This window comes from Lepidochelys kempii, chromosome 10 (assembly GCF_965140265.1).
Source record: "Lepidochelys kempii isolate rLepKem1 chromosome 10, rLepKem1.hap2, whole genome shotgun sequence".
NCBI classification, from domain to species: Eukaryota; Metazoa; Chordata; order Testudines; family Cheloniidae; genus Lepidochelys; species Lepidochelys kempii.
The window spans coordinates 4424748-4439551 of record NC_133265.1 but is presented as its reverse complement, the minus strand read 5'-3'; the positions used below and the strand labels follow the sequence as shown (position 1 = coordinate 4439551).

The following is a 14804-nucleotide window of genomic DNA, read 5'->3' as shown; positions in this document are numbered from 1 at the left end:
TTGCCTGTGGGTACCTCCCCCAAAGCTCCCATTGGCTGCCATTCCCTGTTCCTGGCCAGTACCTACAGGCAACAGCAGTGCGTGGAGCCCTCTTCCCCCAGGGGATGCAGAGACGTGGTGCTGGCTGCTTCCCAGAGCAGTGCAGGGCCAGGGTCAGAGCAGGCAGGGAGCCTGCCCTGGCGCATACCACTGCCATCCTGGAGCTGCTCCAGGTAAGTGGGGCCAGATCCTGAACCCCTCCTCCCTGCCTGCACCCCAACCTCCTTCCCTGAGCCCCCTTGTACACCCTACACCCCTCCCTGCACACCACAGCCCAGCCCTACATTCATAGCCCTGCATGCAGTCTCCCCACCCAGATGTCGCCCTCAGGCCAAAAAGTTTGCCAACCCTTGGTTCAGAGGATGGAACTGTAACGAAGGGGGATGGATGGTATTTAAAACATTGTTAAAGTCTTCAGTGGGGCATCAAGCTAAAACACCTGCTTGAACACATCACAGCATTTCTTCTAATCTTGTTTTAGATGCTGATCTTGGTGGCCCTGGAACTGCCAGAAAATGTTTAATGAAGCAGAAACATAGAATGATTGCAGAAAGAAAAGCAAAAGATTAAGCTCAAATCTTCAATGTGTAGTATTTGAAGTTTAAGGTTTGAATACTGTATTATGTGACAGGTTTTGAGTGGTAGCTGTGTTACTCATTATATTATGTAAATCTTCTAATGTACCTGGATGCTGAGGCTTGTATGACTCAACTGTACAATAAAGAATTTGCAGAAAATATCTCTGCCAAATAACTAGGTTCAAGAGCCTATCATGCTGTCAGCCTTGCTAAGAGGTGAATGTATTAGCAGAACTATCAATGCCATTGTTGTAAAGAAATATGAGCAAAAACATTGGTAGGACTCAGCCTTGTACTGCAGAACACAGCAGCATTTCCTTCCCAATCAGTTATGCACACTACTAGGAAAAAGTGCTCTGGCCAGGAGCAGACTGCAAGCAAAATTGTTCATCTTTATAAACTAACCAGGAAGACTTCCCTGAGTTTGGCATGAAAGCTTGAACTGTTGAGATTATAACTCGGGGCCCCTTCATCATCAAATGTGTCAATAGATCAAGTTTTTCACATTAAGAGGTCATTTTAAACATTTAAGTCCATAAACCTGTCCTTTATTTTCCCCTTGGACTCTTTTAGAAAGACAACTCCTGATGCTTGAAAGCTGAGCACCTTTAGCCATGTTAACTGGTTTTGAGGGTTTTAACTTCTCCCAAGCAGATGACTTGGGAGTTTATTTTCCCCCTTGAACATATTAACTGGATAATGCATTGTTTGTCTTTCAGTAATAATGCTCTGTATAAAACTCAGCAATTGATGTATCAAAGTACATTTCTTTCTACCTTGAGATTTCCAGTTTGCTCTGAGAAAACACTGATTGGGGATGTATTTTCATTTCAAGTCTCTGAGGGTAATTACTGCAGTTGTCTCTTCAGATAAAGTTGCTTTTGACAGCTTTAGTGACCTAGCCCTATGAACCACTACTACTGTATTGAAGAATTATCCCATCCTTGAATGGTAGAAAATTCTTAGTTTGTCTTCCAAGTTCCAAGGGTGGTCCTGTGGTCTTGATAGTCTCTACAAATAATTCAAGTACTTACATGCTACTTTTGTCTAGAAGGGTACACACATTGCCACTTATCACCTCAAAGGGTGTTTTGTTTTTTTTTTGTAGTTTTACTAGTTCCTATGTATGGTCTACATTAGTCAGTCAGATTGACTTCATGAAAACTACCATCAGATCCCACAGAACAAATAAGTTTTATCTGATCTCATTTCTAGAGCAGAAGACCCCCATTAGTAGTAAGGAAGTTTCAGTCTGGGCCCACATCAGTGAGTAGTGGGTATCTTTACACTAACTCCCAACAACAGTATTGTTTTAGCCATAACCTCAAAGATCTTCTGGTTTCTTTCAGCATCACTTAAGTGGGAGTCTTCAGTGCTTTACTTGCATTTGATCTCTGCTTCCATTTCTTAAAAACAGTCTTCCTAAAAATTAACCATGGCTGTTTTCATTTCAGTAATCTTATTACATGCTGATCATTCAAACCACTTCATATTTTCTCTGAGGAAAAAAAAGTGTTTTCTCTGTCCCACCAGTTATTGTAAGTTGTTGAACAAGTAATGCTGTCTCTGAATTCATTTGTTTGGGCAAGTCAATCACGAAAACTTACTTTTTCAAGTAGCAAGTTTAAGAAGTCATTCAGATGTTTAGCAAATAAAGGATTAGTCAAAAGTAACTTTGGCTATTGCATCACATTTAGCATATGTTCAGCTGAACCTTTTACTGTACCCATACCTTTCACGGACAGAGATTTCACTTAAACACAAATCCACACTGTCAGCTGACACTGCATCCCCCGGTCAATGGATTAAAAATCCACCAAACTCTTGTTCACTTTTCACTTTATTTTATACAAAAACCTTTAAGTAGTTGCCACAGCAGCTGCCTGGGTTCTCTGCACTGAGACTCTGGTGTGGGTCTTAGCCAGATGATCAGTGAATTCCTGCAAAAGAGTAAGACATTTCACTGCCTTGAACCAAATGATGTTGCAGGCCTCACTGTAGAGCAGATTCATTTTAAACTAGAGACAGTTTTTACAAATTTAATTTTATCTTTCCCTGAACACTCCAAGCTCCTCCCCCCCCCCAAATTATTCTCTAGCTAGCTTGGCATCCAGGAGATACCAATGACCAACTTGGAGAGCCCAGAGGAGAGCAACAAAAATTATAAAAAGGTTAAAAACTAAGGATATTTAACCTTGAAAATAAGACTGGGTGGGGCCTGATAAGTCTTCAGATGTATTATAGGCTTTTATAAAGAGGTCAGTGTGGCTATTTAGTCCTCTGAAGATAGGACAAGTAGTAATGGGCTTAATATGCATCAAGGAAAATTTAGTTTAGATACTAGGAAAAATGACTAATAAGGGTAGTTATGGACTGGAATCCCAATCACTGAAGGTTTAAGAACAGGTTAGACAAAACCTGTCAGGAATTGTTTAGGTGTACTTGGTTTAGATGTACCTGCCTCAGGACAGGGGCTGAACTCGATAACTTCTCAAAGTCTCTTCCAGGACTACATTTCTATGATTCTATATGAAACTACATCCTCACTTTATTAACTGCAATAGAAATCTTAAGGAATTCCATGCCTAATGAAGTCAGCCTTCAGGAGTTTGGCATGATGAACTCTGAGATGAAGAACAAATGCACTGATTTAATTCTTACCTGATAAGGAGACTTGGTGAATACAGTCTCCTTCCAGAGGTCAGGGGTCAGATAACTGTAAGTCTTGGAGATCGCATCAAAGGTGGCTTTAGCTATTGAGAAAAGTCAGACATTGCACTTTGTGTTACACGGTACTAATGAGAGGCCCCAACAAGGCTGGGACTCCCTTGTGCAAGGCAAAATACAGACAGCAAAAGCCAGTGCCTGCCTCAGAGTTTAATGGTCCTCAATCTAAAAAACAATGTAGAGTTGGAAAAGGAACAGGAAGACCATATCACACGGTCCCTCTGCCGTGCATACTGAACTCATTTTATCTCTCTCTCCAATGACGACAATCACACTACTTCAGACAAGTGTAACTGAGCAGAGCTGAGAGAATTTTGAACAGAACACATAGGAGGATGACATCTTACCATTCAATGCCTCAAAGCCTTTATTACAAGACAGATCTAACTTCAGAATAAATTTTGCAAGGATCAATCCGCACTGTACAGTCTGGTAGTATACGGGGCTCAATTCCTAGTTTGATAAGGGCTTTTAATTGAACATTCGCTAAAATAAGTATTAAATAAAACAGGTAATTTAGTCATCCACTGGGAGTATATTATAAAGGCACCTAAAATGGCCAGAGGTACAGTATGATTTTAAGCCAGGCAGTTTAAACTATTAACAGATTGGACATCTGGCCCAAAACTTAACTTACCAAAGTTGCCCAGTGTAGCAGTACAACCCCTAGCTGAAGTATAGCAGTCATCAATTCCAGCCATCATCAGCAGTTTCTTTGGAACAGGGGCAGATACAATTCCTGTACCACGGGGTGCTGGGATCAGACGCACCAAAACAGAGCCACAACGACCAGTAACCTAAACAGAACAGTAGGTTACATTCAACTAACCCTATGAGAATATTTAAGCTTTGATAACTCCTTCATGCTTTGAAGTTCAGCACAGAGCTCTAGTGAAGCAAATTAGTCTTTACCTTGCAAGGTACAGTATGAGGCTTGCCAATCTTGTTACCCCAGTAGCCTCGTCGTACTGGTACAATGGATAGTTTAGCCAAGATGATTGCCCCACGAATAGCAGTGGCGACTTCTTTGGAGCATTTTACACCAAGGCCGACATGACCATTGTAGTCACCAATAGCTACAAAAGCCTAAAATTAAAAGAAAAGCTTTTTAGCTGTGTATACATGTTGCACTTACAAACCTCCTTTCAATAAGAACATACCCTATCACCCTTTTACCACCACAGACTACATCCCACACAGTTTTTGCCCCTTGGTTAAGGTAGAGTCCTTTATCTCCATCAGAATCTTGTGAATCTCCAGTCTTTCAAACTTGCTGTACACCTTTTGCGGCGGATTCTGCACTGCAACTCCAGAAGTGTAAAGAAGCTATTAAAGGCAGCAGATTTTTTCCATGGGGCAATACCCACAACTATGCCACCATCCTTGCAACTCCCCATACAGCAGGGGTGGCTGGAGCACTGCTACCTTCCATTTACTCAGTTACACACCACTCCAGCCACGTATAAATTACAGCAACTCCAATTACTCAAATTTGTACCAGGGGGCTTGTAGGCTGTTAAACCCACTTTTACCCCCAAACCCTGTTCCTAAGCCAAGAACAGGTCAGGATGAAGAGCGAATTGGGGATCTTGATTCATGAATACCCTCTGCAGCCACCTCCTGGCCAGGCTGCCTTTGAACCACTCAATGAAAAACTGGCCACACGGCATTCCCTCTTTTGGACCAAATACACTGTCTCCACAACACTCAGTTCCTGGTGAACCATACCACTATCATGCAATAAAAATGAACTGTGAATTTTCCAAAGAGCAATTTATAAGGCTACATTCAGAAGGATACAACTGGTATTCAATAAATAATGAACACAACAGTGCTTATGAGCTGACTTCTGTACATTTGGTAGGTGGGCTCAAACATTTATGATTTATCATCTTATAATTCCAATACCACCTAATGTTGTGAACACCAGTGAAAGTAACTGTAGATTCTTTACTATCCAACAACAACATATACCAGGAGAACGAGTATCAAATCAGCCAAAAGATGGAACAGTTTCCAATTCAATGAAACAATCTGCTTCCATTTTAATCAAGAGTAAAAAGGTACCTTGAACCTGGTACGTTGACCAGCACGAGTCTGTTTCTGGACAGGCATGATCTTCAGAACCTCATCCTTCAGGGAAGATACCAGAAAGAAGTCGATGATTTCTGATTCCTGCAGGAAGCAAAGTAACTTAGTCAATCACAGTTCAAAAGCTACCCATTACCTCATGACAGGCTTAAGACAGTATTGATAATTTCTGTGCTGTGTTGCAGGAAGCTTAACAGTTCTATGTACCAATATGGAGCGATAGTATTAACAAAATTTAGGTAAGATTTGAATAATCTGCTATAGAAAACAGGTTTTTAAACATTCAAACTACATCATATAATGCACAGTACAATCCAATGTACTTAAGTCAAAATAAATTTGACTTGCGATTTGAAACCTGTATTTTCCACTTTGATCACAACACAGCTGCTGCATTATATCAGACATCATACTACCTTTACAAAGCCTATTCCCAATAACTCAAAGGAAGGCAGGAGACTCAGTCCACTTGAGACAACTGCAGTCTTCTATCACAAGGGAGCAGATGAATCCCATCTACTGTCAACCACTTAAACCCTAAAGTGGGACAGATCTTTATAATCAGAACTTCCCAAATGGCTAATGCAACACCTGTTACATTTGCAAATCAAGTTATTTTATCATCTATAAGTGAGCACTCTAATTCTGAGATACCTACACAACTGATATAGGCTTACCTTGATTGGAAGGGAGAAAAGATAAATCTCTTCAAGAGACTTGATTTTCATATCCTTGACTAGGCGACCAAGTTTGGTGACAGGAATCCACTGTAAAAAAAAGAACACCCAATAAATGTCAGTGACAAGCCAGTGTGTTCTAAGCATACAAGAATTATGCTATGCCTCTTAGAGCTTTTAAGTTTTTATTTTTCCTCTAGCTTTATCAGTAACATGCATTTTTATCATTAAAGTGCAACATCAGTGGAAAAAATTGCTTTATTTAGAGCTTGAAAAAACCTTTTTAGAAAGCCAATCTATCATGCAGTAGCTATTTTCTATTAGCAATCACACAAGACTATCAAAGTATAACAGAGCTCCCAGTTATAACAATGCATTTGTCATTGATGTCCACATGTGAATATTAAAACATGTAAACATCACAAAACATTAAACATAGATACGTCTTAGAACTACAGACAGAAAGAGGGCCCAGTCTTTAAAGACTAAATAAAGATGGCAGAGTTGACAAAAAGACTTACTTCTTTGTCTTCAGCTTTGCCACGGGCCCCACGCCCTCTTCCACGACCCCTGCCACGACCCCGACCACGGCCTCGGAGACCACTGCCAAAGCCACCTCGGAAACCCCCTCTTGCAGCTCCTCCTGCAGGTCCCGCACCTCCTGCGGGAGCAGCACCGGCGTCGTCCGCCATTTGCTATTCAAAAGAGATAAACACATATTTACTTGTACAACTGCTTAACTTACACGGATTCCCAAAGGCAGCATAGGCACCAGGCCCGTGCAATTCCCCAAACTAAAGTGATCTGGTCTAAGGTACAACATAGGGAGCATGCCCCCTTTTAGCATTTGCTCCAGTTACCGCACTATCCCTTATCCACTTCAAACTAGCTTTTCTAAATAGATTCTTATTCTTTTTCCACAGTCCCAAGGGAATTTGGCTCCCATTTCCATCACTCCACCAGCCATGCCATCCCCAAACAGGGCACAGCCTAGAAAGGTTTCGCTAACCCAAGGTATGGTGGAAAGATACCCTCAGCGCTTTTTAGAGTAGAGCTTTCTCTACACTCTCCTCATATTGCACCAGCTGCTATCCCCGCTCTTCTCCTCAGGCCAGCCCTGGAGGCTGCACCCTGGGCTCCTGCAGTGGGGAAGCGGGGTGGGCTCTCCCTTTCACTGCAATACCGTCCCAACCCACCAGTTCCTCCGGGGCAGGGAGCAGGCCCCAAGCACCCCTGGCCCCTTCCCCGCGGGCCTCTCCCCGGCCGCCATCGAGGCCCGGCCGGGTCAAACAGCCCCAGCCGGGGCAGGAAATAGGCCTGTGCCCGGGAGGCGGACCCCCGGCAGAGCCTCCGCAGCGGGGCCCTGTCCCGCCCGCCCAGCGCCCAGGCCCGATGGCAGCGGATCCCCGCCCCGGCGGCGCAGCCTTACGTGTTCTCTCAGACTAGAAGGCCGGCGCCTCGCGCACCTGGCTATTTATAGCAAACGAGGTCCCGCGAGAACTTCCCTCGCCCAGACACTGGAGCGCCCCGCCCTCTAACTACAGAACGCCTGCGCCGCTTGCCGTGATTCGGGGCCGCGCCCCGCCCCAGAGTCCCGGCTCCACGCATGCGTGGGTGGCAGCGGTGGAGCCCCGGATCGAGCGTGACGTAGCCTCGCTGGGACAGTGTCCCCTGATTGGTGAACCGCTCTGGAGGCGAGCATGTGCAAAGCTGCCTGCCCCAGGCAGCTCCCAGCGAGCACGTGTTCCCCGTGCGGTGAGTGCCTGGTGCTTGGGGGGGGGGAGGGGCGCTTTTTAAATTTCCCGCCCGAGACCGTGATTGGCTGGCGGTTGCACACGCTGCTAAGAAAAGCTTTAAAAGGCGGCGGGCTGCTTCTGTCCCCTCCCGCTGGTGGGGGCCGCCGCCGCCCGCGCTCTCCCAAACCCCCGGCGGCCGCCGGCTCGCTAGGTGAGGTGTGGGGGGGGTCGGTTTGGGTGGTACTGGGGGGGGGGAGGATACAGCAGCCTGCGATTTGCCTGGCAGTTGCACCCGCGCTGGGGGGGGGGGCGGGATACGTGGGCTGGGGGGGGTTTGTGTGGGGAGGGGTTACCAGAGGGGGACCCCCAATGTGTGTGTGTGCGGGGGGGATATGGAGGCAGCATGAGGAGGAGGAGGAGGGGTCCTCCTGCCCCCCCTGGGGAATGTGACGAGGGAAAATTGGGGGAGGGTCTGAAATGGGGGGGGGGGGCAAGAATCTTAGCCTAATGAAGGGTGGGGGGTGTCTGGTTAGACCGTGCAGAGCACTGGGGGGTTACATAGGGGCCCTGGCAGTGGGTGTGGGGGGGGGCTCTGGCAGGGGCCGTTGGGGGGTAGGGGTGCATCTGTGGCTACTAGCTGCTCCGTCATCTCCACCAAAGCTCTGAACTTCAGGCAGGCACACAAAGTAGCTCGTGTGGCTAGGCTCGGTCAACCTGTGACTGAAGCGGGAGGGGGGACAGCGAACCTAGCCTCCTTCCTCCCCCCAGTGGGATACTGCAGTGCTGGCAGGGAAAGCCCCCTGAAATCCTTGTTGAGGGAGAGGGAGCAGATGTTGCATTCAAGTCACACCCCCCTATCCCGTGCCCCTTGCAGTGGGGGGGTGGGAGAGGCCGGATGCAAGCCCTATTGCCCTACCCAGAGTTCCTCGCAGGGTGGGTGGCAAGTTTGTGAACTTTCTGGCCCACCCACTTGACACAGCCTATCATGTTTCAGTTAAGACATGCTTAGACGCCATTTTGAGGCTAAGCCAACAAAAGAGCAGTATGCGAACAACAAAATGGGCAAAATATGGAAACAAATACCAAAAGGTGTGGATAAAAGAAAAGGAGTTGGAAGATTAGATCAAGTCTGTGGTTGGTGATGACAGTAAAGCTGCATGCAAATTTTGTAAAATCCAGATTTGTGCACATCATGCAGACTTTCTGCAACATGCAGGGACTGACAAACCTAAAACAAATGCCACCCCATTTTCTTCTATGCACCTGTCAGAGACTGGATTTACAGAATCAAAGCCTTCAACCATGATGCACCAAGCGGATTTAAATCTGGCCTGCTACATTATCTGCCACTCAGAGATTAGTTCTGTGGATCACGTCTGGGAAGTTGTTGGATCAGCTTTCGAAAAAGGTAAATTTGCATCGCACAATATGCATGGGGTTAATAAACAGTGTTATTGCTTTATGTATGTTCGCTGACCTCATCGGACATTGGTGAGTCTCAGTATTCGCTGGTTATAGATGAGAACACCACTATTGCCGTGGTAAAATAGCTTTGCATTGTAGTGCACTACTTCAGTTCCTCCTTCCACAAAATTGTCTACGTTTTTGGGATTAGTCCGCTTGGAAAGTGAAACGGCAGAAGCACTGATTCAGTTTCTTGACCGTGTTGGTCTGGTTTCAGCAGGTGGATTGGGATTGGAACTGATGGCTGTAGCATCATGATCGGGAAGAAAAAGTCTGTCTAGACACATCTTCTCCAAAGGAATGAGACTCTCCGTTTGATCAAAGGTATGTCACTCTATCCAGCTGTGTTCCAGTAAAGCTGTAGAAATGCTGCCAGCCAATCTAGAGTTTTTAATCTCTCATGCCTACAGCTGGTTTTATCACAGCTCTCTGTGGTGAATATGTACCAACTGATTAGTCACGGTAACATGCCCTGAAGCTTGGTCAGCTATCTGACACTAGATGGCTCTCCATTCATGATTGATGTGAGCGTGAGTTAAAGTTGCATTTTGAACTGAGCAAAAATAAACAATAATGCTATGGTGCAGAACTTCTGCATCAGATGTATTGTGATCCTGTCAATAAACTGTATTTAGTTTCTAAAGCCAGTTCTGCAGGAATTTGCTAGAATCAATAAACTGTTCCAATTCAACTCTGGTTGTAATGCCTTCAGAATGCTGGACTGCCTCCATTCTTTCTTTTGTGCTCCTATAGCAAGAGTGTTTCTAGAAAGTGTCCCTTTATCTGATAGTGAACTCCTTGAAGTCAATTTGAGTAACCCAGCCAGCCACTTGCCACTGTGTGCTGTTAATTTTGGAGAACTGTTTACTGTTTTAGGAGATGCAAAACTTGACACAGCTCTTGAAGCTGCTAAACAAGTACATTTGAGACTTCCAGAAAATATTAATCAGTGGGAATCTATGTCCATGTTTAGTTAATCTCTTTCAGGGAAAATGTCAACTAATGACATCTCCATGCTGAAAATTTTCAAAGGTGACTTGGGGGCCTTTGCACAGTATCAAGCCATCAACTTCCAGCAATGGAAGAGCACAGATGAGGACAATGCAGAGCAGTTCTGGGTGGAAGTATACAATTTTCAAGACCGTAGTGGTGAACAGTGCTTTAAAGAGCTAGCCCTGTTCGCACTTTCCCTACTCACCATGCCTCTGAGTAATGCTGATGTGGAACAAGCGTTCACGTTGTTCACCTGAGAGAAGTCCAAGCACCGGAACAGGATGGGTTGCTGGACTCTGAGCAGTATACTGCACCTCCACTATCTGCTAAGAAGACTAGGGATTTGTTGAATGGATTTTGTCCCACACTGGGATATGGTTCAATGTAGGAATGTACTACATTGAGGCAACAGACTGTGGAGGATGCAGAGAGCAAGGATGACTTTTTTTTAAGTACGTACACATGTATTCTTTTAATGTGTAACAACGTTGTATGCAGCAAAACTGAACTAAAAAAAATTGTGGAATTTGTACGAACACCCCCACTCTCCTCTCTCTGAAAGGAGCTGAGCTTGTTTTGAAAGGGGGTGGGCTTGTGGGGTGTAGTTTTTTTTCCCTTCCTTGTGAGACTTGGCAACACACTCCTGCAGGCGAGCTCAAGGGAGCAGATCTCAGTAAGAGCGAGGAATGGTGTGGAGCCTGGCAGCAGGCCAGATTAGCCCCACTGTCACCCCAGGTGCTGTGTTGTGTTGGGTGATGGAGCATTATCATGAGGGGTAGAGGGGTCCAGATAGTCCAGGCCTTCTATTGCATGTGGTGGGTACATGTCACAAGGACTACACCTCCCAGCATGCCATGCTCCACCCTTCCTTGGCTGTGGGCTGGTTTCCTCAGGGCATGCTGGGAGGTGTAGTTCTACTGGTGCCTTATGGGCTGAGGGCCCCCAGCATGCATAGGCTGCCAGGGACCTGCCCTTGCAGGGGATTCCACACTTCTTCCTGGGCTCTGCGTGGAGTCTTGCATTCTGGTGAGCTGGCTCAGTGCCTGCCCTCAAAGGCCTGAAAGGCTAATTCGTGCTAATGGGGGAAAGGGCCCTGGAGAGACAAACTGCCTTTGGGCTGTGGGAGGGCACAGGGTGCTCTCTGGCACTGTCTGAAAATCACCTCTGGCCTCTACAATGGCTCCTGGGGAGATAACTGTGCCTACAGCAACAGGAGCGTTAAGCTTATTGCCCACAGACCCAATGTGTGGGGAATAAAACCCATGTTCCTATAACTCAAGCCAATGGGAGACCTTGGGAGGTGGATCCTAGTAACCTGGGAGGAGAGGGATATATTGGGGTGGTAAGTCTGGTATAACTGGTATTTCTAAAAACAATACATTTGTTTTTTCTTCCAGCACACTATGGGAGTCTGAAGAGCCATGGATTACACATGAACAATCATGAAAGGCCACTGAGCACCTCAGCAACATTCCACATCTGTATCCCTTTCTATAGGAATATACTAAATGCAGCTGCTCAGTTTATAAATGAGACTTTGAAGACCATCTCACTTAAACACTGATAGTCTTTAATGCTGAAAACATCTGAGTCTCCAGCCCTTACTCAGCAAAATAAGTTGACCAGTAATTAGTATGGCTGTTTGCATGAGTAGTCAAATGGTAGGGAGTAATGCTTACTGGGCTGCCTGGTGCTCTAAACACATGGCAAGACAGTCCCTGCCCAGAAAAGCATGCAAGCTAAATAGACAAGACAGTACAAAGGTAAAGTGACTTGCCCCAATCACACAGCAGGCTACTGACAGAGCTGATAATAGAAGCCAGGTGTCCTGGCTCCAATCCAATCCTTACCCACAGGGTCTGCCTCCTGTAGCAAAGCCTTATAAAACAAGAGCATATTGTGGTGGTATAGTACAAAGCCCAAAGGTATAAAACGCTCTTTTGGTATTGCATTGATAGGGCTATTCTATTTGTATTCCAGTAGTGCCTAGAGGCCTATAGTGAGACTGGATTGCTGTAGAAAGGTAATGGATTTCATGCTTTCAGGCAGGTCAGAGCGTCTATGCAGGGGTTCTTGTGACCTCTCGGGGTTGCAAGGCTGCTGGTCCCAAGCCCTCATTAAATTAAATTTCCTCTCCCCATTTTTCATTTATAAGCGGGGGGGGGGGGTCACACTCAGAGGCTTGGTGTGTGAAAGGGGTCACCAATGCTAAAAGTTTGGAAACTGTTGATCTACAGAATAAGAGGATGTTGTGCCCTGCTGTAATGAGTTTTATGATTTAATTTGAGGGAGCAGTTTAAAGGGCTTTTACTTCCATATGTACTACTCAGCAGTATGTGTGGCAGCAGGAATGCTTCCCTTTCCTCTATGGAGGAAAACCACTTAAATAGGATGGTTAGAGAAAGCGGTGGTCTGGTTACTGTCTGTGAGTACAGTATGTCAGACTTACTAGAATGTCTTTCAGTGCTAAAAATACTGCTTCTAGGGGATGGTATAAATGGATGCAGCTGTCTGGTTTGCCTGTGTATTTCAATGTGTAATAAAATATTTGCGTACTAAAGTTTGGTTTCATTCACTATTCCAGAAAACAACTTGCTATTTGCAGTAAGAGCAGACCTATTGGACCCAGGCTGTTCCTTCCCCAAATTGTCACTTTTCAAAGCAGTCTTAAGAGTAGCCACTGTTTTCCTCTAACTTTTCCAAATGGTGTTTTAATCCTGGCTAGAGTATCTTTGTAATTGGTTTATCAAATGCTTCTTTACAACTAGGAAGCAAATGATCACTAGTCACAATTGTTTGACACTTAATCTGTGCTCTTGTAGAGCAATCATATTTTCAGATACCCAGTTGTACAAGTTTATTAATCTCATAATGAGATATAATCTGAACACAGTACAGAATGAACAGGTTTACACTAATTTGTCATTGAGCTACTTATTGTCCCAGAAGTTCTACGTATGCCCATGTGTGTAAGGATAAGGCCCTTGTCTGCAGCCATATTAAGAGCAGCAGTCATTATCTAAGAAACAGGAAGTTGCATCCTCACATTCCATCTAAATTACATTAAAACAATGTAATATCAGGTTGTTAAGAAGGAGATCCTGTCCTAATAGCACCCACTATCACCAGAAAAAGAAACCGATTTTAAGATAGCATTCTGTCTGGCAAGAAATCCTTTATCAAGAGTTGTGGTTGTGAAATCCTCATTTCTTTGTTTTATCTTTATGGTCCTCATTTCCCTCTTGTCTGTATGATCTCTGGTTCTTTGTTTGTTACATAATTTTACTATGATTGGTTAGAGAATTTTATTACAGTATGTTAAGATTGGTTAGTAAAGTCATTGGTTAAGGTATAGCTAAGCAGGACTCAAGTTTCACTATATAAAGTGGGTCTAAAAGGAAGTTCTTTGGGAACCAACTCCAGGATACAGCCCCAAGAACAGAGCTGCCAGACTCCAACACTGCCACTGATACCGTGCAGAAACTGGAGTCCCCCAGATGGACCTGATCCTGACTGGCTATCAAGAAAAGTTCATCTGTCTTATTGGGTGTGGTGAGCACTGTATGTGCAGCATTTGCATTCTGTTTTTTGGTAATTGGTAAATAGGATATTACTGTGTGAGGCTCTTTCCACTGGGAAAAGACCCTGCAATCGCACAGTATGTAAGGTACTCCGAGTCCTAGGAACAGGGTAGGGGTGGGTGCCTAAATTAAGAGGGGTACACCTTGAGCCCCAGCAGCTGGATAAAGGTGGGGGCCCCTAGAGTGTGAGAGTAACAGAATTTTGGGCGGGTAACGTGTCTGCACCTTTTCCATGCTTGCCCAGTCTTGAGTGTATAAAATGCATTTTGCATGTGGCATACAGTGGCACATGAGTTACTCTCATTTGAAAACGTCTGCCTTTCTCCACCTCACTTGCTTATAACCAGAAGGGCTGTTGTGAACATTAAGGCCAAATGCAGGGTATGGTCTGCTACTAGGCCAGACAATCTGCAGGATAAAGGATGTAAGAGTGATTGCTGTCAGTGCCAGCTCCCCACCCCCCTTGTCTGAAAGTCTGGGCTGGGTGAAAAAGCTGGTTAAAACTTGCTTTTTTTGTAGGCTACAAGAGGCAGTGATACTTTACACTTTTTTTTTTATTGTTTTTAAAGTATAGCCAAGACGGTTAGCTTAGCCCCAGCATATCTTTCTAGTGGAGGGGGGATAAAACCTGATGTACTGGCCACATCCCAGTTTAGGTAACTATAGTTTTTCCAGACACACATACTAAGTAAAGGAGGACTTGTGGCACCTTAGAGACTAACAGATTTATTTGAGCATAAGCTTTCGTGAGCTACAGTTCACTTCATCGGATGCATACTGTGGAAAATACAGGGGGGAGATTTGTATACATAAAGAACATGAAACAATGGGTGTTACCATACACGCTGTAACGAGAGTGATCACTTAAGGTGAGCTATATTACCTGGGGGCGGAACCTTTTGTAGTGACAATCAAGGT

At 45.0% G+C, this 14804-nt stretch overlaps 1 protein-coding gene, 1 long non-coding RNA gene and 2 other non-coding genes across 6 annotated transcripts in view; 2 read left to right on the top strand and 2 right to left on the bottom strand.

Moving 5' to 3' along the window:
* Positions 1–2439: 2439 nt before the first annotated feature.
* Positions 2440–14804, bottom strand: part of RPS2 (ribosomal protein S2) — a 77535-nt gene continuing 65170 nt past the window's right edge. Inside the window, exons 1-8 of one of the 2 annotated variants that reach the window (XM_073361729.1) lie at positions 7542–7634; positions 6634–6807; positions 6113–6202; positions 5412–5519; positions 4257–4430; positions 3982–4141; positions 3279–3370; positions 2440–2557 (exon numbers count right to left, since the gene is read on the bottom strand). In XM_073361729.1, the coding sequence (XP_073217830.1) occupies positions 2477–2557; positions 3279–3370; positions 3982–4141; positions 4257–4430; positions 5412–5519; positions 6113–6202; positions 6634–6804 (876 nt within the window). In that variant the 5' untranslated portion in view covers positions 6805–6807; positions 7542–7634 and the 3' untranslated portion in view covers positions 2440–2476. Of the gene's footprint in view, positions 2558–3278; positions 3371–3981; positions 4142–4256; positions 4431–5411; positions 5520–6112; positions 6203–6633; positions 6808–7541; positions 7635–14804 lie in introns of those variants that run through there. The other variant, XM_073361730.1, reaches the window with a different exon arrangement.
* On the bottom strand, positions 3518–3657 carry LOC140895215 (small nucleolar RNA SNORA64/SNORA10 family). The gene has a single exon (XR_012154150.1). It is a non-coding gene; the product is annotated as a small nucleolar RNA SNORA64/SNORA10 family (small nucleolar RNA).
* Positions 7961–13628, top strand: LOC140918082 (uncharacterized). Of its 2 annotated transcripts, none has more exons than XR_012161072.1 (4): positions 7961–8059; positions 8843–9256; positions 9530–9636; positions 11703–13628. It is a non-coding gene; the product is annotated as an uncharacterized lncRNA (long non-coding RNA). The 2 variants fall into 2 exon arrangements; XR_012161071.1 differs by having other exon boundaries at positions 9119–9256; positions 11703–13625.
* Positions 11452–11581, top strand: LOC140895219 (small nucleolar RNA ACA64). The gene has a single exon (XR_012154154.1). It is a non-coding gene; the product is annotated as a small nucleolar RNA ACA64 (small nucleolar RNA).